Here is a 25,693-nt window from a genome sequence, read left to right as displayed (position 1 = left end):
TCAGTGCAAGTCTGCCTGAAGACACTTACCATAAACGTGCAAAACCAGCTGAAGCAAACACCTAACAAGCCTGAGTATTTTAGGAAAAGTAAAGTTTCAGATTTGCCAGACAGTCCAGATTAAAGCAGATTCTCTTAATTAATTATCTATATACTTTTGAGTAGCAATGCTACTGTTGCACAAGGCTTTTAGCATCAGGCCCACAGAGCAGGACGGAATACGTGTGTTCTAAGTAAAGTCAATCAGATAGGACACATAAAGGACTCTTTTCAAATTATTGTCATCTGCAAAGGAATTATTTTTTCAGAAAAAGAAACCTCAAAGAGCAGTAAGATACACTGCTATCAGTTCTGTAATAAGGAATGTTTGTGGCAGTTTTAGAAGTCAGGTGTTTAAACAAGTCCTCATTGAACTTGTTTGGTAGGTGGGGGCAGGATGGGGCTGCAGCAGTGGCCTCTGTGAGAAGCCACCAGGAGCCGTCCCCATGTTGCACAGAGCCAGTTCCAGCTGGCTCTGTGATGGACCTGCCACTGGCCAAGGCTGAGCCTGTCAGCAAAGCTGGTGGTGTCTCTGTGACAACATAGGTAAGAAAGGGTAAAAACACTGTGTGGCATCTGGGAGAGGACTGACAATGTGTGAGGGAAACAACTCTGCAGACATCAAGGTCAGTGAAGAAGGAGGGGGAGGAGATGCTCCAGGCACTGCAGGAATCCCCGCAGCCCATGGTGCAGCCCATGGTGAGGCCGGCTGTCCCCCTGCAGCCCATGGAGGACCCCACGCCAGAGCAGGTGAACGCCCAGAGAGACTGTGACCCCGTGGGAAGCCCACACTGGAGCAGGCTCCTGGCAGGACCTGTGGCCTCATGGAGAGAGAAGCCCACGCTGGAGCAAGTTTGTTGGCAGGACTTGTGACCCTGTGAGTGACCCAGGCTGGACCAGTCTTTTCCTGAGGGACTGCGGCCCATGGAAGGAACTCACACTGGAGCAATTAATGAAGAACTGCGGCCTGTGGGAAGCAGTCACACTGGAGAAACTCGTGCAGAACCGTCTCCTCTGGGAGGGTCCCTGCACTGGAGCAGGGGAAGAGCATGAGGAGAAGAAGTGTTATGAACTGACCACAACTCCCATTCCCCATCCCCCTGCCCCACTCAGTGGAGAGGAGGTGGAGAAGTTGAGATTGAAGTTGAGCCAGGGAAGAAGGGGCAGGGGCAAGGTGTGTTTTGTTTTGTTTTTTTCTCCTCTTTTCCTCACTATCTCTGTTTTTAATTGTCAATAAATTACATTAATTTTGAGTCTGTTTTGCCCATGATGATAACTGGCCAAGCAATCTCCCTGTCTTTATCTTGACAAGGAGGTAAGGAGCTTTTTCATCTGTTTTCTTCCCCTGTTGCTGAGGAGAGGGAGTGAGAGAGCGCGGCTGGGTGGGCGCCTGGCAGCCGGCCAAAGCCAACCCACCACAGAACTGCACTGTTCACCCATTTCCAGATGGAAACCTAAGATACACCGTACAGACTTGCACAGGACATATCCTCAAGTGTCACACAAGGCATATTCTCTTTCTGCCACTACTATAAGCTTTACAGTGCAAAATCTCCAACACGGGTTTCTCCCCCACCCTACATACCTTATTTTCAACCAAATCAGTTTGTTTTCCTGTACAATGATCATTCTAGAATAACGTTATTCACACATGAAAAAATATTTTTAAACATAAATAGGACTGAATGCTAAATTCAACCCTGCTGGCAATAGCATAGGCTCTGCAATCACAGTCAAGATGCAATTAACTGTCTTTTGTGTGGTTTTTTTTCTCCCCTCCCTCTGTTCCCCCCCCCACCGCAAGATGTGTTCAACTCAAAACCTGACATTTCTAAGCCCATGGTCTCTTTTCATCACCTTAGAGAGGCAGTAAACAAGTTTGATTAAAACCAAATTTAAAACAATACATCATGATCCAAGGAAAAGATTTTATTTTAGGGCTAACAAGTTGATAATAAATAAAATAATATAATAATGTAATAACAGATGTTCTCATGCACTTAACACATACAATAATGCTGGCTTACACTGCTGTTTGGAGAAATTGAGAAGAGGTATTTGGCAATATTATAAGTTTGAATGGTTTAAAGGTTATAGAACAAGAAATTCTTTCTGCTGTTTTTACATTTCTTTTATACAAATTCAAATAAATATTAATACATCTATTTTTCCTCAGAATTTATGGTCACTTTTAACATGCCCGATAACTAAGCCACAGTAATATACAACTGCCAAGAAAAAGTATTTATGAATTATACTTATTAATTACTTATTCCTAAAAATGTATCATATTTATGTCACATTGTGCAAGCTCTTTAGGTAAAATTAGATTTTAGGAAAAATTGCAGAAAATTTAAACTCATTAAAACATATCCAGTGCAAAGGCCAGTCTAGTCCACACATTATGGTACTGTAATGTAATCAATATAATTTAAATAATAAAACATGCCTATATGATTCAGAGGAAGCTGCATATGGTATATGTTTTAAAGATCTGACATCTAATATGCAGATTCTGCAATATCAGACACTTTTCAAATCTTCATGAGATGGCAAAATAATGTTAAGACATTATAAATAGGCTTTTTTTTTTAGGATAACTCACATTAACAGTACTACAGTGGCCAAAAAAGACAAACTATTATAATAGAAATCAATCTGATTAAAAAATTAAATATTCCAATTAACACTGAAAAAGTGTTTGTAATCATTATTTACAATTAATCAATGATACCAGTGTATAACTTCACACAGTCAAAGTGATACCACCTTCCAAGCAAATACCAGCTGTCGTATCTCCATTCAAGTGTTCGATTGCAGTATGTTCTTTATGCACAACATCTCAGTTTAAAGAAGGAGATCGATCTGTGGTCCAGAGTAATTCTATGTATGGCCATTTGGTTTGCAGGCAGCGTTTTACAGGAGTATCGTCAGTCTGTAGCATTGGCTCTTCAAAACCCATAACAACTGCTGTGCCTTCTACATACATGACCTGTCAAAAGAAAAACAATTATGTCAGACTGTTTGTTTAAAAATTCTGAGATGAGAAAGATGAGATGATTCTTTTCACAGGGTTAGGAGAGGATGTGTTATGATACTTTTTTTTACTACAAAAATAAAATCTGTGAAATTTTATATACTTTTTTTTTTTTTTAAATGAAATGAGGTATGAAATAAAAAAACAACCCTAATCTCTTAGATTCAAGTGCCTGAAAACCCTGATCAGGCCATATTCATTTGACTGTTTACTTTGGGAGACAGTAAAGGGCAAAATGGGGAAAAAAAATAATCTAGGAAATGTAATGCAAATATTCAGAGACAACATATGTTCTACTACTGTTACAATGCAATATTGTTATTTCATAAGGACAGTGTTCCTTAGACTTAACTTTATGGAATTTATTTTCCATGAAATGGAACTTCTGTTGTAAATCAACTCTATTCATACAACAATATTTTAAATGCTCTGAAAAGAAAAATTTGTTTAAATTTTCTTGATTATGCATATATGTTCAATGGTGAAGATAAACGCATCGTTTAATGCTTTTGCCTACATTTTAGGGTATGAAAGTGCTGGAGATTTTATAAGGTTAATGTTAAGGACTTGACTCCAAGCTATTCCAAAACTGAGTACACGTATCTTAAAAGGTCTCCTTACTTGAAGTATTTTTTGCTCCTTATGTCTATTAATGTCTTACACTCTTCTACCCTAAATGCTAATTCAGAATTAACTCAGAAGTAGTCATGGTATATCAAGGATACCCCTCCTTCCAAGAAAGCTGAAAATGAAAGAGGTCGCTTTTGGATTCACTGAGTGGTTCAAAAAAATATTGATATTTTGATGCAAGGCTTTTTTTCCCCCCAAAATCCAAACATCTTAATTTCCGTGTAGGGTTACTTACAGAAATTGCAGTTTGTCTGTGTTACACCTCCATTGTCCTTTACAGTTCAGGCCCCCCTTCTCATGGTAAGCATGAGAAATGCTATGTTCAAAACTCATAGGTTAGCCATCCAGTACACTATACAAGCTAAAATATGACTAGGAGCACAAAGCAGCTTCCAATTCCAAATGTATAATTTTGGAAGGAAATTATCAAAATAATCGTTTTGTAAAATGTTTGTTTCAAGTTAAAGTATTTTGCCTGTAACTATCATCAATTTTGCATATTAATTGTTATTAGGGCTAGATTGATGTTCCTTAAATCTTACCTTTTCATTATAGTTAGATTGCTTCAGTCCATTGTAATGGTAAACAGTGAATGACTCTGAAATCCTGGAGTCCTAGTAGAAAGAAGACAGTTAATTTCACATGACATATACATCCTGCCTTGCCAGTCTCTTCTCTTTACAACTAGACAGATGCATTAAAACAGCAAGTCATGGTTCTTCTTTGTTCACCTGGACACTCTGAACTACATACAGCTTCAGCACCGACCAGGTAGAAACTGTCCTAATTTTTAAAGTCAAACACCTTAAGTAGTGGCCACATTTCTGTGTACTTATGTCTATTTGGATGCTATGAAGTTAAATATTTACTAAGGACCAGATTCAACCTCCAACTCTCCATTTGAGAGCTAAAAAGTAATTTACACCTGTGCCTGCCTAACTGTGCACTAATTGTGAAGACACCTGTGCAGCGGGGGCCCAATGGCAGCTGTTCTGCCGTTCTCAATCATTACCATTCCAGGTGTTTAAATGCTTTAGTCCTAGAAGGACTGAAAAGCTTTGCATTTCACTCAATCAAGAAACACAGATCAGGTGTAATATCACCTCTTTTATACCTGCTGGACCAGGCTCCAAAGAAAAGCTTATTCTTGTTTAAGTACATGGAAGTAAAGGCTGGAATAAGAAGATATCTGCTCAGGTTACAGGACATCCATCAGGTTATGAAAAGCCCTCATTCATTTTTCTCCTCTTAAATGATTCACAAACCTTATCTCTGTATGGGTCTCTCATGGCAACCTTGGCTACTCAGTGGTGGGAGGGTGGTGAAAAGGAAGGTAAGCAGTAACTCTACTTACAGAGATAAATAAAATGAAGCTTTGCTGTGAAGGAAAGAGACACTTCTTTTCCCTGAGGAAGGTATGCTCACCCTGAAGAAAAAGAAGTGCTGCCTTCCAGTTCCTGTCCCATGGGTGTTAAGAATTTCATGCAGTAATTGTTTCCCAAAAAACGGCTACCAGGGAATTCAGGAATCCTCTTCCCCAGGTGAGTGTCCTAAGCACTGAAGAGTCAGGCTTGCCCTCTCAAGCTGAATGATCTTGAATATTTTTATTCTAAGCCAACAGCTTTGAAAAGGAAAGCTGATACACCTTCCTGCTTTTGATGTGGAATTTAGTAATTTCTAGGAGAGCAAGAATGGAGGTTTGAATATTCTCAGCAAAGATGGAATTGAGGCAACAGAGGCAAAAGCCCCAGCTGATGGCTGTTTTCTCCTCCAGCCACCCCTGGCCTGCAGTACCAGACAGCTTGGGCACAGCCAAGTAGGGAGGATGGGCCTTTGCTTTCTGAATTTCATTCTAAGCATCTGAGGCCTAAAATTAAGCAGTGGAGTCTTCAGGATTTGCAAGTGTAAAATAACTGTAAGAAATAAGATTAAATTATATTCAGTTGTAAAGATATTTCCGCTTCTGGATATACAAATGAAAGTAAAAAAATCAGTTGGGAAATACACAATGCAGATGTAATTCTGTAAATCTCCAGAAAACGAACACTCTAACTCCTTTTTCCTGTAGATGATGAATCATCTCTTAATGATGTATTCAGTCCCTACCATCTTTGGCAGTGCAGTTCTAGTGTCTTCTGAATGACCAGATTGTTCCACAGTACAGAATACTACATCCAGACAGCGCTGCAAAACCCTTAACAAAGACACTCTTGCTGAAGGCATTTTGAAAATATTAGTTTCACATTTCCTTGGTTGTAAAAATTAAGCCATATAGTTTCAATGACATGTTAAGCCACAAAAGCCTCCAAAGTACTCCTCTCAGCCCCTTTCTGTCCCTGGGGAAACCCTCTCTCTTCTGCCAACACAAGCATTTGCATGACCGTGGAACAAGTCTCCACAAACCTACAAAGGGTGCGCTCATCCAACCAGTTCCCTCTTCTGGTTTATCACATATCTGTACCAAGAGGGTCCTGGTGGCAGGAAGGAGGGAGCGTGAAGGCAGGAAAATGTGACCACAGGGAGGACAGGACAGTGGTGCTGGGTGAATGTGTCTATCTTAACGAACATATGGAACAGACTGAGAGTTTGAAAATATTTCCCATTACCCTGTCAGATACTGACTTCCATATATGCTAAACATAATCCTATTATGACTTTTTGTTAAACTGTCACAAATTTTACAGTATTAGAGAACTACATAAAAAGTTTTAAATATATTTGCAACCTTTCCCAATTTGCTAGCAATTACAGCAGACATTTGTAATATTGACAAAAACAATAAGGTCACTTATTCTCAGAAAAAAACAAACTCAGATGAACTTTCTAAGTAACCAGTTCAATTTCATATGCAAAATGATTATAAGTTTCCTGAAGTTAATTTTAGAACTTGTCACTACAATGGAGATTCTTTCCAGTGTGAAGCTGACAAAATCACAGACACCTTATGCAAAACAGAAGCCAACAGTTTGTTGTGTAATACAAGAAGTTACTTGCTGGTCAGTTGTGTTGAATGCATGCAATACTTATTACTAAAAATAGCTCTGTGATACTGACGGAAGTGTTTCATGAATCTCAAAGACAAGCAGAGTAGACAACGCTCTACAGCAATAAAGCTATATTGATTACCTGCTCAGGGAAAAATTCTTGCAGAAAGGGACCCAGTAATATAATGCCCAGTCCTTCTGGGTCTAATTTGGTCTTCATGAGGTTTACACTATGACGAAAACATTGAATATAAAAGTATGAGTAAGACATTTTTATTCTTGCATGACTAAATTATGCTGTACTACCACAGTACTGGCTGCCAAGTATAGCAATACTATTCTATTTTTAATCATTAAGTGACAACTGCACCAGAATGGCATGCAAGTTGCCAAAACATGGTTATTTTTAAATAAAAGTAATCTGTTATTTTAAATTAAATAAGTGATAATTCTGAAGGACCACCATATTTGGTAAAATAATTTGAAACCCATATAATACAAATCCAGGTTTACAGCCCAAAAGGCATTTTGCTGTCTTGTTAGCATTCTTGAACTTAAGATACATAAACCAGTCATCTTTTAAATACAGCTCCCTAACTGCCAAACAACCTGCTTTTAAAAGGAGATTTGAGAAGCCTCCAAGATTTTCTAAGTACACTGAATTAAAATTCAACAGATCCATTTCTTATTTACATCATGTTCTTGATGTCAGAGAAGCCAAAACAAATAAACAATGAAAATATTAACAGTACTAATCTGAAAGCCTTGCTGCATGAATATGGTATAATTTCAGGTCACTAAAAATGAATGTCAATTACAACTTTATATTTCTGTTTAAAAAACATATCTCTACAGGCATCGGATCACTTAAACATTTATCTGCATCTACCTATCCTCTTGCCTAAGTTACAAGTTGTACCGTACACAAAAATGTCCTCAATGGGTCAAACCAACAGAGCATCTTGCCCAGTATCCTGTCTCTGACACTGGTCAGTAGTGAGTGCTTGTGACAGAGTACAACAGGGCAAACATACAGTGATATCCTTAGTCCACCCTCCCCATTTCCAGCAGTCTGCTGCTCAAAGACATCTTCAGTGACAGGCAGTATCTAAAAAACAAAGACATGTATTTTTTCTTTCCATGCACGTACCTAATTGGCTTTGAACCCATATACACTTGTGGCATTTGATAAACTCCACTCATAAAATTGAAATAGAACTATAGACACTGGGAATAAGTAGTTCCTGATTTGAACCTGGCATCTGATAGTTCAGTTTGATGACACCTCATTTTTGTATTGTGACAAGCAATTAACAATTATTCCCTATTTATTATGAAACTCCTGATTTTAGAAACCTCTCTCACATACCAACGGTTGCCTGTCTTTTCCAGGTTGATCAGTCCTAAACTAGTTCTTGCTTGTAGTAATGACATTCTGTACCTTTGATTAGCCTCGTTGCCTTCCTGATACCTTTCTACAATGTTCTTTTTTTTCGAGATGGAGTGAAATCTCATGCATTTATACAATGGCGTAATTCCTAGGAACCCCACTCCATTCATCTATCCCTGATTATGGGTTTAAAATCTGTTTCCTAAATGGCAATTATCTAGTTCACAGCCCAAAAATGTGTCTGTAAAATTAGGCTTGTTTTATCCCACATGCAATCAATCTACATTTACTGTATTGACACTTCTCTGTTACCCTGTCTTCCAGTAACTTCTGCTGCTCTTCCACACCATTTTTTAGTACCTTGAATGCTTTTGTGTCAGCAGCAAACTATTATATTAATGCCTACCTTCACATCCTCACCAAACTTCACAATCCTAATGCAAATTCCTGTAAAATTCCTCTAATGATTTCTCTCCATTAAGAAAAAATGACATTTTTGTCCTTTGATCAGTTATTTACCTACAAGAAAACCCTCCTTCTTATCCCATGTTTACACATGAAAGATTTACATGTGAATTTTCCCCAACTGGGCCTTAAAAAAATCCTTTTGTAAGTACTGTTGTCTATTTGTCACCTTCTTGTTCTGGTACTGTCTGGTCCCAGGACAGTTTACAGTGGGATGTAACCTAAACCACTTCAGCAATTTCATTCTGATGTTTCTTCAAAAACCGGGGGTTTTTACTTATCTTGAGACTTCATGCTCTTACATTACTCTGACCACTCATAAAAAGGTTTAAGTGTGGAAACCTCCCCGTAATCTTTCCCAGAGAAGATGAGAACTAATCCCTCTTGTCTTCCCCAGTGAATATGAAGAGGAATTCACTAATTTTCTTACTGACTGAATTCTTATTAATACTGGGGATCACCTATCAGAACTACAGACCTCTTGCAAGTCTCCTGGTCCTGATGGGCTCAAAAAAATACTGTTAGCTTTTATTTTATAACTTTGCAGATTAGTCATCAGAAGATTTTAACTATGCCCTACTTTGTTCTTACATTTAATGTTCCATAAATGTAGATACTCCCCTGTATTTTTCACATAGGAACTACATTTTCCCTTCAGAAAACGCAGTCTTAGCTTCTCAGAGCTGCCTCCTTTATCACCTTGGCTTTTAAGCACCCTGGTCTCTTCTGTCAGGGGCTATGGGCAAAAGGCATCTTTCTATCTAAGCTCTTCTTGATTATTGTTGCATGTAAGCATTTTATCCCTCTGGCTACCGCTTTGTCTTCATTTTTAAGTATCTTGCTTTCTTGGTCCTACCATAGTACTAGTAGTAAATTATTTGGCTTCTTTTTGTTTCTGCCTCAATACGCACAGAATACATTACACAATTCTTAAGATGGTGGTTCTGTTAAGTTCCTTGGAAGAAGAACTTTAAAATTCAAAACCATGACTGTGATATCCTATACACTACGTTAATTTAGTATCTGAAAGTTTCACTACTCAAGTGAAACTACAACTGAGGACTTGCAAGATACTGGACTTTCTTTAACTCTTCTATTGTTCATTCTTACTGCTCTCAAAGTACAAAATTTAAGATATTTCAGTAGCTGTCTGAGACCTGCTCAAATTCTTGAAATGCTGTAATGGAGTTCTAAAAACACTGTGCTTGTAAACAGAACCAAGGCAGACTGAAGTAAAGATAATTTTGAAAATGCACTTAAATTATGTCAGAAAATTAAAGAAAGCTATATGGTCGCTAATGAAATAGAAGAACTGTTTAAAAATGCAGACCCATACTAAGCTTTTAAGTATGGGTAGTGCATTTTAATAAATGTAATACAATTTTAATAAATTTAATACAATTTGATTGCTGTATGTTTCAAGTGAGGCTTTTTCATTCAGCAAATAGCTAATGCCATTCGGTATTACTGATATTATAGCAGAGCTACCAAAACAAGTGCATGTATGTGTTTCAGTCACTCCAGTGCCAGGTCTGGCATCTTATGACTGTTACGAATGTTGGGGTGGTGACACTGGTGGCCTTTGGGCTGTTATGGCTGAGAAGTGTGGGGGGACAAAATCCTCAAGCAGTGGTCAAATAGACAGATCGGGTAAAATGTTTGAAATCAGCTAAACCTAGATAGACAGATATACTCAAATCAGTGCCCCGAAGAATATAAGGTGTTCTTGTAGAAAGAAACCGACAAATCAAACAAGAGAGCTGGGTTCTCAGATTTATTTACTAGAACACTAGAAAATGTTACTAAAATCATATGCAATGGCATTCAGTATTGGAATGGCTAATCCACCCTGTTGATGCACATCTGCTCTACAAAGTTTTCCCCTCTATAATTATAAACTCTAAGCAGGTCTGACTGTTATTCATCCTGAGATTCTGAGAACCTTAAAGCCTTGGATTGGATGATCACAAGGAATTTCAATTTAGTTCTTGAACTAAAAAATGTAAATAGTACTCTTGGAAGCAATGCCTTTAATTTCACTTATAAACAAACAAACAAAATCCAACCAGAAAATCTTGTATGGAATTTGAAATGTGTTATTTATACTTGTGTTTCACATTAAATAGACAGGACATCCAGAACCAAAAGAGGGTAGGTCCACAAGATGGTAACATCTTACAACATTTTTATTTAAGAGGAGATGTTTCAAGACTGAATATTCCATGGTTTGATTAGGGCTTTTCAATGTAGCAGGTCTTCTGACTGGCTCTTCCTACATCAATTTATATTCAATGTACTATGGACAATAAAATAGGCCAGGGCTGTGCCACAAACACCCTGAGGGCCAAACAGCCAAATGGAAAAACTGCTGAATGCAGAAAGAAGATTTTTGCAGATTTATTGAGACAGCAGAACAAATACGTCAAAAGAAAGTGTCTCAGACCTATTTACACTATGGCTTTTTTCTTTCTCTCCTTTTGAAAAAATCTTTTCCAGATTTCACCACTCATTGATGTAATGTGAATGGCAGCCTTTTTGTCTTGTGTTTTCTTTGGTTTTAGTTTCCTCAGGGTCTTTTGATTTCAATTTTCACTCCTATTTTCCAGAGATAACAGCTCAGGAAACTTCCTTGTACTTCTTAATATTCAAAAAGAGGGAAAATGGCATCAATCAAATTTCAGATGGCTGTGGTAAGTAAACTTGCAGCCTCCACGGACATTCTACAGGAATAACCAATTTAGACTCCAATAAACTGGTCTGTATGTTTACAAAAGAACAGAACCATCTCTTGGAGATGGGAGAAAGTTCAAGCACGTGGTTCTCCTTCCTGGGTTAAGCATTTAACGGCAAAACATGGTAAGCTTTGACAATGAAGGTTAACTGCTGTCACTGAATATTAGTCCTGTCTGTCCATATAGGATCTAAAACAAACTACCTTTTTAACTTGTTAGTTTTAACTCTAATCCTAGGAATCAAGGTGTCATTTCTGGAAACAAATTACACTTACAAACACTTCAAGGTACTGAGTGTTGTTGGAAGCAAAAGTTTAACTGAAGCCGTTTCAGCCTCAGACTCTGCAGGCAGACCCAGCGGTAACGCAGCACTCATCCGCCTCTGAGCACCTTGGTTGGTTCCTCTTTTGTCACCGTTTCACCCTCATTAAGGCACAGAAATATATTCACAACTGCCTCCTCAATATGTAGCAATGCAGCAGGTCCGAAGGGTTTTTTGGCTTCTAGTTATCACTACTGAAGTTAGAGACATTTTAATTTGAATTCCTCCCATTTAATTTAAGGCTGACTTAAATAGTTCAAAATAACATTCTGTGCCCAGAATGCACGCTACAGAAAATCCAGAAGAAACCCTAAATTAAAATTCATATATAGTCAATTGAACACATAAAACCACTTAGATTGTAATTAATATGTGGTTAATTATACTTCTGTAGTATTTAGATTTTATTATACTTACTATTCAGGATCTGAAACAAGGTCCAGAGCCTTCATTACATCTTCTAGCAGAGTGTCAGGTATAAAACCATTATCTGAAGAAGTAGTAGAGCTTCTCATTAGGAAAATAAACAAAATGCTTTCCTGGAGTACAAATTTTTCTCAAAAATACAAATACTGCACATCCTTCTCTCTCAAATTTGCAAACAAATGGTGGGGTTCTAGAAGGAACACAGTTTTCAAACAACTCAGAAATTGTGGGTTTATCATCCATACACTTAGAAGCTTAATAATTGCTAAGAATTAAATCTCTTTGTAGCATTTTCCACTAGATACCTTGGGATAATGACAGTACATTATTTCCTTTTAGTTAGAATAGCACCTGAATGTTAGACATGCTCTGTTTTCCAAAATATAAGAAAATTTTAAGCATATGGCACATACATTCAAGAACAAAGTTTCATGAAGAATGAAATCATAGCAGAATTATTTTATGAAAATATAATGTAAGAGAAATCAAATGAAATTTAAACTTTACGTTAATTACAAAAAACCTTACAAGGTTAAAAAGCTTATGCTCTAAGAACTCTACCTCCTATTGCACAACACTGTACTCAACCTCCCTTACTACTGAATTCTCAGAAAACTTCTTCATATCACTTGTAGTTGACTGTATTGAAAATATCTTAAGTACTAAGTATTTCATTCCTTTCTCAATCAGCTCAGGTGTAAACAGTGGAAAAGACAATGGATTTGAAAGTGCAGTATTTGCAACAAATTTTGGAAAACATCGGTCCTGTTTTTGAAGAGATACCCCACACAATGCAATATTTATTACTGACTGGAATTTGTCTTTACTGAATGAGTAAATTCTGATTATAAAATCTTGTTTCAGGAAAAAGTACAGCCCTTACCCTCAGGGTCGTATGTCTGGAAAACCCTTCTAGCTTGTTCTGAAGGTGCTTCAGGAGCAACAAGGGCCATATCCTTAAGGAAAAAAAAAAGAAAGAAAACAAAGGAAAAAAAACTTTCAGAATATTCTTAATTCAGATAATAATTAGTAAGGAAATGTTTAGCCACGCTACACAGGTTTGGATCTTAAATTAATGAAAATTTAAATACAACAAAAGAATAATTACAGTCATTCAGCAATATTGCTGACAGAGATGTAAAACAGCCAAGAAACATGTTAAAGATCATTCCACAAATTCCAAGAAAAATTTGATTTCAGTCTTTTCATGCAGATGTTGTGGCACAAAAGCTAGTTGGAGAGTACATGTATTATGTGGAGATTTAGATTTCTAGTATCATTTTTTAATATCTGAAAACACCAGAGAAATTCAGTGAGCGTACTACGTATACATTGAAACAGATAAAAATTATTTAGATAGAAAGCTGTGAGAGAATGTGTTGAAGCCCATTTGACAGAATGGCAGAGCACAAATTTGTTATGTGCAGGAAAATGTGTGATTTCAGTAGTAGCTGTTGTAATGCTTTTATTTATCTGTGACTTTTATCATCTCAAACACAACCAAGCTTTCCAAAACATACAGAGAGGCACATGTCTATCTCCAGCAAAAAAGCGCATCCCTCTGGTTTTAAGCCAAAAGAATTATTATAAAGAAGTGAAATTGTTTAAGTCATTAATAAGAAATGAAAGGTGCCATATAAAGGGTAAGAAATGCACTATCCAAGATATCCTTTAGTTTAAAAAGATACGAAGACAAATAGAACATGAAACTCCAAAATAGAGCTCCAAAAACTGCTTGCTAGAAGTACTTAAGTCCTACATGTCCTCTTGCAAATTTGTGATCACTTTGCTCTAAGGGAAACACTGCATTTTATAATACCCTCTCTATAGTTTTTCTTCACGTCAAAGCGAAAATTTGATGTTACCTGCTATGCTATGAACAGCAAACACAACCCCCCAGAAATAGCAGCATTGACATCACTCTGAAAAACATTAAACCCTGGAAATACACTTTTGTTCACAGTGTATTAACTGATAAGTTACAAATCAAAAAGTTACCTTAAACTGTTTTACAAAGTATACATAATCTTTTTATTTTCAGTTTATTTCAACTTTCCTTTATGAAGATGACTTAGATTTTCTTGAAAGAGAAAATCACATCAACATCCTCTCATTATACCTGTATGTGCCACGAGTGAACTTTGGTCTAAACTGTACAAGTCTGTATTGCTTCATTAGAAGGAAGGCACAGAAAAGAAATCAGAAAATGTAAAATTAAAAGATGCATAGTGACCTACTGTTCTTTTACCAGATTAAGAAAACTGTTTCAGGAAAATAACAGAAACAAACCATATATTTGAACAAAATTCCACTCTTAACTGCTTTTTTGTAGCTGACTTCAAATCAGCCAAGAATTTTAAGTATACACCTAATGGCATCCAGCATATACTTAAAAAAACTTCCCTAAATGAAAGACAACTGCTTAGGACACACCAACAGGGATGACATAGGACACAACACACTTAAAACTAACAGGCCACAATTTTACTTTGAGCACATGAATGATACAGCTATCATGTGCCTAAGGTGCTTATAGTGGGGGTTGCAGAGCTCCCCCCTCATTTCCACGCACAGGAGAGACAAATACTTGGTCTTATACAGGATCATATTAGACAAAAAGTTGAAAGGAGGAATCTGCCCTGTCTTCCAAGGCTCTAGATCACCAGCCCATTATACTTTCACTCCTAAGGGCTGCTCCATTGCCACTTGAGCACAATGCAAACATCTACACTACCAAGTGATGCAGCGCATGGAGGGAAGGATTTGGGTTCAGTTTTCTGTGATGTATTAAGGGCATCCACACCACATCTTTACTGGCAATGAGGCTCGTGCCAAACATCAGCCCACAAAGCACACTGTGCAGGAGCAGAGACAGCTGCTCTGAGCCCTTGTGTTCACACTGCAGGCTGAGCACTTTGGGCTTGTCTCGTTTGGAGAAAAGGAGGCTGAGTGGTGACTTCATGGCTCTCTACAGCTTCCTAAAACGTGGAGGTGGCGAGGGCGGTGCTGAGCTCTTCTCTCTGGGATCCAGTGACAGGACATGTGGGAACAGTTCAAAGCTGCATCAGGGGATCTTTAGACTGCACATTAGGAAGCATTTATATACTGAGAGAGTGGTCAAACACTGGAACAGGTTCCCTAGAGAGGTGGCTGATTCCCCAAGCCTGTCAGTGTTTAAGAGGCACCTGGACATGCCCTTAAAAACACAGCAGAAATTTTGGACAGCCCTGAACTAGTCAGGCAGTTGGACTAGATCATTCTGTAAGTCCCTCCCAACTAAAATTATTCTATTCTATTCTATTCTATTCTATTCTATTCTATTCTATTCTATTCTATTCTATTCTATTCTATTCTATTCTATTCTATTCTATTCTATTCTAATTCTATTCTATTCTATTCTATTCTATTCTATTCTATTCTATTCTATTCCATTCCATTCCATTCTATTCCATTCTATTCCATTCTACGCTATTCCTGTAAAATTTAAGAGTTGGTCACATATTACCAAAAAGTCTGGAATACTCCAGAATTGGAAAAGTTTCATTTTGCGGGTGGTCAATATTACAGAAAATATTAAGCAGGGGTAGATTGCACTATCAGTAAATTACAGCACACTCCTGCAATGAGTTCTCAGTTTTAAATAGATTATGCCATAGTATACAGAACATAATAACCAAAAAATGACCAGTGATTTTTATATTTAGGATTTAATTCTAAAGAGGGGATATATTTATGGCAGGTTCTTATTAATGAATTAGCAGCTCATGGAAGCAGCGTAACAAAGGAGAACTCGTAAACAAATTCCCTGCTTTGGAAGGATATCACCAAAGTAACTTCCAGCTGCACAGACAAATTAACTCCAATGCAAACTACACAGTTCTACTTCGGTTTAAGGGTATGCAGTTCTTTCCACAAAATCTTAATGTAATCCAAGAGTAAAGACTATCATTTGTGTTGTCCTCCCTCCAAATTATCTTGTTAATGTAGTACTTTCTATAGTTTCATGTGATGCAAAACAGATTTTAAAAAATAAGTCTCCTGGAACTACCAACAAATTTTTGATAGTTCAACAGCAAATAATGTGCATTTCTGTTAGCTTATTAATTTTCCTTTGTTACTTCACTGCACATATACATGGAAGAATAAGTCAACTGAATGTATTATACTCAATAATGAAAATTCTCCATGTCTTTCAACAGAACTTTTAAATATGGTAAAACCTCCCAATTATTACATGTTAATGCTTTTTTATTCATTAAGTCTGATTTACTGATGCTCTAAGAAAGTAATTTCAGGAAGCAACTTAGAAAAGTTACCTGCCTTGGAGAGATAACCAAAAAAACCCACCCCCTCTTATCTTCAAAATAATTCTAACCTTTCACTGAGACTGTTCTCCTATAAATAATAACAAATGCAAGATTTTAATCCTGTATATACAAATCCCATGCACCTCCTAACTTATCATGTCATTTGTTTCCAGTATCAAGAAAACTTTCAAAGTTCAACTAGTCTGTATATCTGTATCCGGGGCGCGGGGGAGAAAGAATGTAACATACCTCCTTCAGGCAGCAAAGCTGAAAATGTGACAAACATCTAACAAAAATGTGTATCAGCTGCCCAGGCTGACATTTCAGTATATGTGCCAAAATATAAATACCGCCCCCCCCCCCCGACTTATGAATTGTATTTTGATGTATTCCATGCACTGAAAGTTCCATATAAGGGAATCTCATCAGCAGTTAATTATAATTATTTCCAATAGTAAGTGCATGTCCGAAAATCGTGTTTCGCTCACTGGCTCTTGTGATAAACAAACAAGACATTTTATGTTACTTTGAAAAATTATTCTCATCAGAAGTACCAGCTATTTTAAGATCCCATGTTTACCCTGAGAAGCAAAAAATACTCTTCATAAGTTTTAATGAAAACATTCCAGAAGTTTTCATTCTACAAATCAAAGGCAGAACATAATGGCAAAGCTGCACTCACATCCTGGCTATGAATTTTTAAAAAGATTCTGCTTCCTTTGAAAATTAAATCTGTTCACATATGGACTGCTGTTCTACACCACTACTGTTGAGTGATACATTGAAGAATTACACACTGTAGTGCTAACTTTCTTAAAAAATTGCTTAAGGACAATATAGAAACAATGATAATTTATCCAACAATTTAACTTGCTACAAGAATGCTGATTATTTAATCCAGTCTTGTATTACAGAGAAAAGTGTGCATTTTTCAATGCCATAATCAGTGGCTTTCAAGCCAGCAGCTTTTCCAAAATGGTTTCCTACGAAAACAAAGTTGATGGGATCTCTGAAACCAATTCCCACCACTCTAGCTGACTTCTGAATCCATTGCCCTGTTTCAATTTTATTCGGCAGAGGGGATGGAGTCTCACAACTGGTTGCTGAAACCAGAAGCCACACAGGGAGGAAAGATACGCGTTTGTACTCCCAGCCAGGGAAGGCAGAACCCAGCTGCGAATCACTGTGTTCAGCAACAGGGAGACAACCAGTCAGCCAGCATGGGCACAAGCCTGGACTTGTGACCGCAGGCCTGGCTGCTGTTGGGTGGACCATCACAGGAGGCACGTGGTGGGTCACTACAGCGGGTATTTGTGTGTAGGGGAGAGGGAGACAGAGAAGGTAAAGACAAAAATGGAAAGGAAAAGGGTAAAAAAAAAAATAAATTAAGAAAGGGTGTAGGAGACAAGCTACTGGAAGACAAGCTTCAGGTGGTCTACTCTGTTCTACTCAAGGCACAAGTTAAACGGGGTGAAATATAATACCCATCTCTTCAACCATGCATGCCATCAGTGGCAGTTTTTAACAGTGGTGAAGTAAAAAGATAAAACTCAGATCAATCCCAATACTGTGAGACTACCCAAGCAACACCCAATGCATGGTGAAGAGGAAAGAATGCCACTTGATCTCACTGTGGAGTTGTTCAAAAAGAATTTGATTCTAAATGTAGGTAAGATTATTTTGGAGATTATCTTTTGAAAGAGAAAAGATGCTTCATCCAATCCTACTGATGTACGACATGACTGTACCATGACTTGGATGCACAAGTCTTCCACACATGACCAGAATGCATTTCAAACTGGATAGCACTCTAAAGTAAGAATGTGAAGCTTCAATTCCTCCTGTGGCTGTAATCCATCTGCAATAATCTTCAGATCCGTAAAAGCCACATCCAATGTCAGTATCCTGGAGGACAAAGAGACTCAGAAAAAGTCTCTTTTTCAAATGCTGAGGGATCCTGCCACCAAAGCCAGAACTGATGAGGTGCCCCTAACAGCCTGAGAAATAACAACCCACTTAACTGAGGGAGAACAGACTGAATGCAGCTTTATTTGGGGGAAAGGAGCAGAAGAGTCATATGCAGCACCACACATACAAATGAGGTTAAGTGTCCTAAAGGTGTCAGATACAGTTTTACTTGCAGAAACTGGCTAGGAAGTGAATTGGAGAAGAAAATGTAATGTAGACTGGTGTCAGTTCACAAGTAGGAAAGCTATCATTGCTCCAGAAGTAAAAAAAGGTTTAAAGTCTTGCCGTGATATAAAATGTAGTTGTTGACTCTCACTGAGACTGAGAAGATTAAACAGAACCTGGGCATTGCTTGAAACTAAATAAACAGCTTTCCTGTAGGTCTTCCTAGGAGCCAATTATCAAATCAAGGAAAGAAGAAGAATCCTTCAGATCTGAAATAAGAGGCCGTTATTATCGTCATACAAAGAACTGAACAGGTATGGAAAGGCCATAGATCTTTTTTCCTCTTAGGCACTGCTAACTAGAAGCTGAGATTGCTGAGGTATTTGGTTACTGGCTCTAAAAATACTCATCAACATAGCATCTACTGTCAGTTTAAGCAGACTATTGTGACGGGTCCCTGAAAAGGGACAGAATTGGAGAATTATGCTGTGGCTAAAAAACCAAATGAAATCCTACAGCCCCCACCTATGAAGTCAATACTAAAGCATTTGATGTTGTTTGACATCAATGTGATTTGAAAGACTCTGAACAGAGAAATGGCCAATAAAGACAGGTTCAGGATTCCCATTTCTGCTTAGGGACATCATCCACATCAATAGTTTGGAAGGGCCACTGCCCATCGTTGTTGCAGTGACAGAAGTATCCTCTTCAGGCTGCTTACAACACTTTTCTTGTGCTGGCTGGTGGAATATGAGGTTGTTCTGTGGCATATTCTATGAAAGAAGGCTTTAAAAAATGTCAAAAAACTAGAAAATACCCACAGAATACTTTAAGGAGTAGAAGATTTTCCAGCTTGAGGCCTGTACATGGAGAAACTGAAAGAAAGGTCCTCGACTTAGCTGTCTCTATACAAGAGCTCTGCAGCCACATATGTTTCCACTTCAGGATGTCGGGTGTCAAAGATCATATCCTGGATCCTCCTCAGCCTTGAACAGGGGCTTTTGGTCCACGTAGGATCCAGAAAAAGCCAAAAGAAAATAATTTCCTTGAACAAAAGAGGGAAAAGACAAAAAAGGCAGCATTCCACCCCCAAGGTAACACGGTTCTTATCATGGGTCAGAAAATATAATACAGGCCTTGTACTTCAGACCAGAAAAAGATGACACAGTTTATCTGAAAGTGTTCATCAAGGGGCAGAGGTGGTGGTGGAGGAGAAGCATCCACACAAAGCAGTACCTGCAGTACCTGGCTGGTGCTGCAAATGGAAGAGTTCTCAACAGGGCAGAAGGAAAAGCCACACATGGATGACTATTTCAGATCCTTTTTCACCCTCACCCACACTACTCAGACAGAAGAGAGCCTACTTGATCCAAGGGTTGGGTGAGGCTGTGGGGGAAAAGCAAACACAAACCAAAACCAAAGAGCAAGAATTAATAACAGAAACCTACAGCGAGCAGGCTGTCAGCCTATCCAGCTGGAAAGCCGGGCTTTTAACATGCACCCAGCTAAGTCATGGAAACCACAATATCTGCTCCATTCCTGTGGGAGAGGATGGTTTAATGAGACAGCCAACAAAAAAGCCAGCATTGCAGTTTTTCAAAAATAAGAGAAACTCAAACTGCAGCAAATATGTGTTTAACAGTTACACTGCCACAGATGTTGGTGGTTTAGTTCAAACCATCACAAGAAGGCAACAATTCACTTGTTGACATGTAAAAAACATAAGGGCTTCTTCACCATGTTCCCTGGTTTGCAGGACAGATGACAAGAGATTACTGTAAAACAATAAAGATTAGATATACAGTCATCTTTTTATTCAAAGTTACTAACTTGGTTTGCTCATCATCACAGGACGAAGTCTTTGTTTTGAAAACAAAAATACGTTACTGGAATTACAGACCAAGAGTCAGCAAATTTGAGTTTACCGGAATTCTTATCTAATTACTAAATTACATATTCTCCAGCCACAAATTTAATCTGAAAAGGCAGCTTTTCAAATTACCCCTTGTCTTCCGTCTTCAGATTTCCCCCCTCTCCCCAAAAGACAGAATACAGTGCTATACAAAAGCCAAACTTTATTCCTAAGAGGAACCAAACTGGAAGCAGGCAAATTCCATGGTTTATGGCTTCCAAAAACTTCAAAATGTAATTCACTCAAGATGAATGGTAGCTTCTATTATCATGCTACGCTTTTTTTTTTTTTACTTTAAACATTTCATATTTGCAGTAAATATTATTTCTATATCTATTTCAGCCTATAGACATGAAGCATTTGCTATAGACCCCATGGTGAGTATTAATCACAGAATCACAGCATGTTAGGGATTGGAAGGGACCTCGAAAGATCATCTAGTCCAATCCCCCTGCCAGAGCAGGAACACCTAGACGAGGTTACACAGGAAGGCGTCCAGGAGGGTTTTGAATGTCTGCAGAGAAAGTCTTTTTGGCAATTACAATAAGGAGGTGGGAAATGAAGAAGTACAACAGGAACATTTACCAGCAGAGTTAAAAGCCAGTGAAGATGTACTGCAAAACTTCAAATCTTCCTAAATGCAGTTCTCACAGTACTGTAAGCTGCAGCTAATGTTGAAATCAGCTTCAAGTGTTCAGTTTCCCACTTAAACCACATAATTCTCTCTTGGGATGACGAAAACCCTCTGGTTTGCTTCAATTCAGAATGATATTTTTGAAAATGGAGCAGAGACATTATTTTGTAACGCAAATATGACAAAAATATTTCTAAAGGACAATTAGTAGCCTGATTCATGATTCTAACAGTGATATCTTATGGCTTCACACGTGAAATGCATGAGTTCTATGAAGTAATTTAGAAAATATATTAATACTGACGTATTCCCTTGTTATTTTGTATTGTTAAGTTGTATTTTAGGGAATCCTCATACACACGGGTTGATACACATATGGAGGAAATACTAAAATTCCCAAACTTTACACATTTTCATGTATTATAAAAACAGGATCTCCTCTTTTTAGATATTTGAATTTGGTACTTCAGGTAGCTAATTCCAGTAGTAGCGGAACAGAGCAATTAACTACAAACCCCAGTATGTTTATTCCTTTAATTAATACAAAACTTGTGATATTTTTCTCCTTAAAGCTGTCTTATACAGTAAAGCCAAACTCACATATCACTCTAATGACATTAGTTTTCTTAACTCTGCACAGACAGCCACTGAACTTTTTGTCTCCGTACATCCACACTGTCTCAGTATTTCCATATCGAAATCTCTTTAACATATTCAAGTCTTGGACTGAAAACTTTAGGACCTCTCTGTAACACAAAACAGCTATTTTTAAAGTACATGTATAAATGTATATGCATATAAAGATTCCCTAAACGATCAATTGGTAGACCAAAATGGCATTGGACTCCCTATAATACAAATTAAAATGCAAAAATATATTAATATATTTCATGCCCTTCTTCCATAAAACAAAGTAACACTGGAAAAAGTGCACTTATACTGAACTCATGTTACTGCCCTTTCAGAAAAAAAACAAATGTATTATTCAGATAGCTAAACAAATGTAACTTCTGGTGTCAATAAGAGGAGAAATAAAGACAGAAAATTATGGTAATGTCTTAATATCACTAAGTGTTCTTCTCTGCTAGGAAGACCTAAAAACTTCCTCCACCATACACAGTCGTCTCCCCCCGGCTTTTGTGTATTTTTTTCCTCCTTCCACATTTAGACTTTCAGTTCATTCATTCACATAACCCGAAGTAGAGCTGCCTTAGCAAAACATTATTCTGTATTATGATTATGTACACAGCAAAATTGCCATCAGCATGAAAGAAGACAACACAGGGATGAAAACCTCATTTTTTAATGCTTCTCAAAAAGTGGTTAGAAATGGATAAGGATAAGGGTATTTGTGACTGCACTTGTAAAAGGTTTATTTCCTGACATGCGTTGGTTTAGCAACCTTGACAGTCACGCATATTTACTTGTTGAAAAAGTATGGAAACTAAACTCAGCTTTTTTCCACCTCCATGTGCTGAGGCTGCATCTTATCACTAGAACAGCATCTTTTACCTCTGCCTTATCTCTCTCATACATACAGTCACGCCAAAGTCTGATGTGAACACCAGAGCATACCATTGCATTTACATACTTTCTGGAAAGGAGTATTCTACTGCACGAAACACACACCTTTCCTTCTGTTCTCTACTTGATGCCAGATCAACCATTAAGAAAGCTAGTATTTTCTTCCTAATTGTTTGTGTACTATTCAATGATGTGCAAACCAGCAGGAGATGAAAGTGCACTACATTTACTGAAGTCAAAGCTTTTTAGCTAAGACTGTAGAAGGTCTTTAAAGGAATAAAGGAGAAATTTATGCCCCTCCCCTCCATCTACTCATGAATACTGAATGAACTACAAATTGATTAAGGTGTAATAATACCTGCTCCACTATCAAGAGTGCTCAAATAAAAAGGATAGGTTTATTATTTGGGGGAAATTTGAAAAATATCCAAATACACAGAGAAAGCTAAAGTGTAAAATCATTTTGAACACTAAAAAGCCAAGGTATAAACATCCAAATGAAAAAAGGGTTTTTGAAGCAAAGTTGTATTTCTCAGGCCAAGATCTACTGTGAGCCTTTAACCATTAACACATACACAACTCAGAAGCCATCAGACACCAGAAGGATTCGAAGTTGTGCTGTATAATACTCAGTAGCAATAACCCAATAGAAGGAAGGGTCTGTAAATCAATTACACAAAGACATACATATATAAACAATACCTCAGTTCAGAATATTATGAGCAGATTGGAATAGCTGCCAACATAGCATGTGCCAAATGCAGAATCAAGACGGCAACTGGTAAATGTTAATGCATTGAGTGAGGTGAACATGCCTTGTGACTCAGAGAAAAATGAAAAAAAAAAGTAATGTAACATATGAGAGCGCGTTACATTAAAAAAGTTGTATTTAAAAAAACTTCAGGTCAGTACTTACTGGCTGGCTATATCCTATTGCTATCTGAGCCACAGCATGAACAATACTTCGCTATGTAATATACCTGAAAACAGAACTGAAGTGATAATTGTGGCAGAACTGAGTAGTAATTGTACCTAGAAAGGCTGGGGCACCTCACTAGTGGAAGAAGCAAATGATGGAGGAAAAAGTCATCAGCAGTTTGTTTTTCACTTGATTTGGAATTAGGAATAACAATTTTTCACACAACACACTTCTCTAAATATAAATTTAATTGATACTTAAAGACTGCAATACTATTAAAAACTCTATCAATTTATTCAACATATTTTGATAACGAGCCGGGATGCCTATTTCTCCAAATTTGAAAAACAAAATATCTACCCGTCATGTGATGACTCAGGCCCAATGTCTTCGCTATTGTATCAAATATAGCTGGAACCAACATTGGTTTCACACCTAAAAGGGATACAGAATGACACAATGATGTTCTCCGCCTTCGTTTCTCTGCTGTATGTTGACTTTCAGAATTTACTCGATACAGTGACTTATAAATTATACAATTGCATTTAGCAGTGTCTTTGACACAACTACTATTTGCAAACTGCTCTGCATATAGTACCAAAAAGAAAGAAAAAAAAACAAAACGTGTTTCTTTAAAAATCAGCCTTCCATATGATAGGCTAATATACATACAAACTATAAGTTGCTCATACCTTCCCTTCTGAAACAGGAGGCTATAAATCCTTCTAGATGCTACTAAGTACTCTTATGGGGCAGGACCCAATCCATTACCTTCCAGTCCCTGCTTTCAGTTTACATATGAAAGTCATTTATTCTAATATGAGGAAAAGGAAAAAATACTGCTCAGGACTGCTGTGCCTACAAATGGACAGTAAACGAACCACCATTTTTACGCTGCTTTGTGCAGTTTTCACAACAGGCGCTTTACACATTCACCACTACCATCTATTCCACTAAAAATATATCTAACTAACTTTCAGAAAAAATGTATCATTTAAGCTATAGTAAAAATATAATTTCATGGAGATGACTGCAGATTAGTCTCAAGTATGTTCCCAGGGCCTACTGATAACATTCACAAATCAGACAAAAGTTTGTTTCTTAACCAACTTGAAATGCAAACTCAGCAAACTGAAAGTAAACAGAGCGTTTGATTACAAGGGAACTAGGAAGTTGGAAAACTTGAATGAACAGATAACTACTAGAATCACTTTTCCTAATTGTATCTAAAACAGACATGCAACGATTAACAATACAATGTTTCTAAAAATTGTTAGTGTGATATTCATGGTCATTACTTAAGCATATTTTCTTTGTAAGTTTTCCAATTCTGAAGTGCTCCTACAATATATCACATTGGGAGCTTAGCAGTGGGAGTGTTTTATTTTGAATCTTTAGATCTAAATTTTGCTGGATCAGAAGTTCCTACTGAAACTGCCCCACACCCCATTTTACAAGTTTTCATCTATTAATAGGTTTGGAAACAGCATGCGAGAAGTCAGTACAAAGTCATTCTTTCATCTGCCTCAGCACAAACCAGCATCAAAATGTGTAACATGTCAGGAGAAAGAATTCAGTGACACAAAAATTGGAACAACTCAAACATAAACACATGAAAAGTGGTATCACCTAAGCAGCCCTACTCTCAACTACTTCATACATAAAAACTGAACCTCCCCCTCTGAAAGAAAACAGATGGATGAGAAGTTTCTTCCCAAAAGGAAGTAATTTGCTTATTTGCTTAGGGGTATATACAATTACATTTCATGGTCTGTATCAGGCAACCATGAACAATGTCCTTAAATGATCACTGTGAAAGCTGTATATAATAGGATAAATGGTAGAATTTCTCTAAAACTTTGGAGAACATACATATATGATTAAATGGCTGAAATTAATCAGAGAATTATGGTAAACACAGTGAATGCAATTCTTCTAATACAAGAAATCCCAAATAATTGATTAAATTAAAATTCACACTCTTACATCTCTCAGTTTAGTGACCTGCACATTACAATTTCTGTGTCCCAGCTCTTAGAACAAATAATGCAAAACCTCATGACTGAGTTATCTCTTTGTGATCTAAGTGGTAAGTCCTCACAATTGCTGCTCATTAGTACGGGATCCACAGCAATTCTGACGAGTAATACAAGCACTACAGGACCTTGACCTAATTCCTACATGTTCTCACTTTGGAGTTTTTGCCACAAGTTACCAAAATGCTGACCACTGCCCAAAGA

The 25,693-nt window shown here is 37.4% G+C and overlaps 1 protein-coding gene across 3 annotated transcripts in view; it reads right to left on the bottom strand.

Annotated features, from left to right (window-relative positions):
* Window positions 1-1,946: 1,946 nt before the first annotated feature.
* The window catches only part of MINDY3 (MINDY lysine 48 deubiquitinase 3), a 55,057-nt gene continuing 31,310 nt past the window's right edge, over window positions 1,947-25,693 (bottom strand). For all 3 annotated transcript variants that reach the window (XM_065050917.1, XM_065050919.1, XM_065050918.1), the window contains 5 exons: window positions 12,908-12,980; window positions 12,016-12,088; window positions 6,832-6,919; window positions 4,248-4,319; window positions 1,947-3,030 (listed from right to left, as the gene is read on the bottom strand). In XM_065050917.1, the coding sequence (XP_064906989.1) occupies window positions 2,881-3,030; window positions 4,248-4,319; window positions 6,832-6,919; window positions 12,016-12,088; window positions 12,908-12,980 (456 nt within the window). In that variant the 3' untranslated portion in view covers window positions 1,947-2,880. The remainder of the gene's footprint in view (window positions 3,031-4,247; window positions 4,320-6,831; window positions 6,920-12,015; window positions 12,089-12,907; window positions 12,981-25,693) is intronic.

The sequence above is a fragment of the Columba livia genome, chromosome 2, assembly GCF_036013475.1.
Source record: "Columba livia isolate bColLiv1 breed racing homer chromosome 2, bColLiv1.pat.W.v2, whole genome shotgun sequence".
Classification (NCBI taxonomy): Eukaryota; Metazoa; Chordata; class Aves; order Columbiformes; family Columbidae; genus Columba; species Columba livia.
This window is presented reverse-complemented; position numbering and strand designations above follow the sequence as displayed.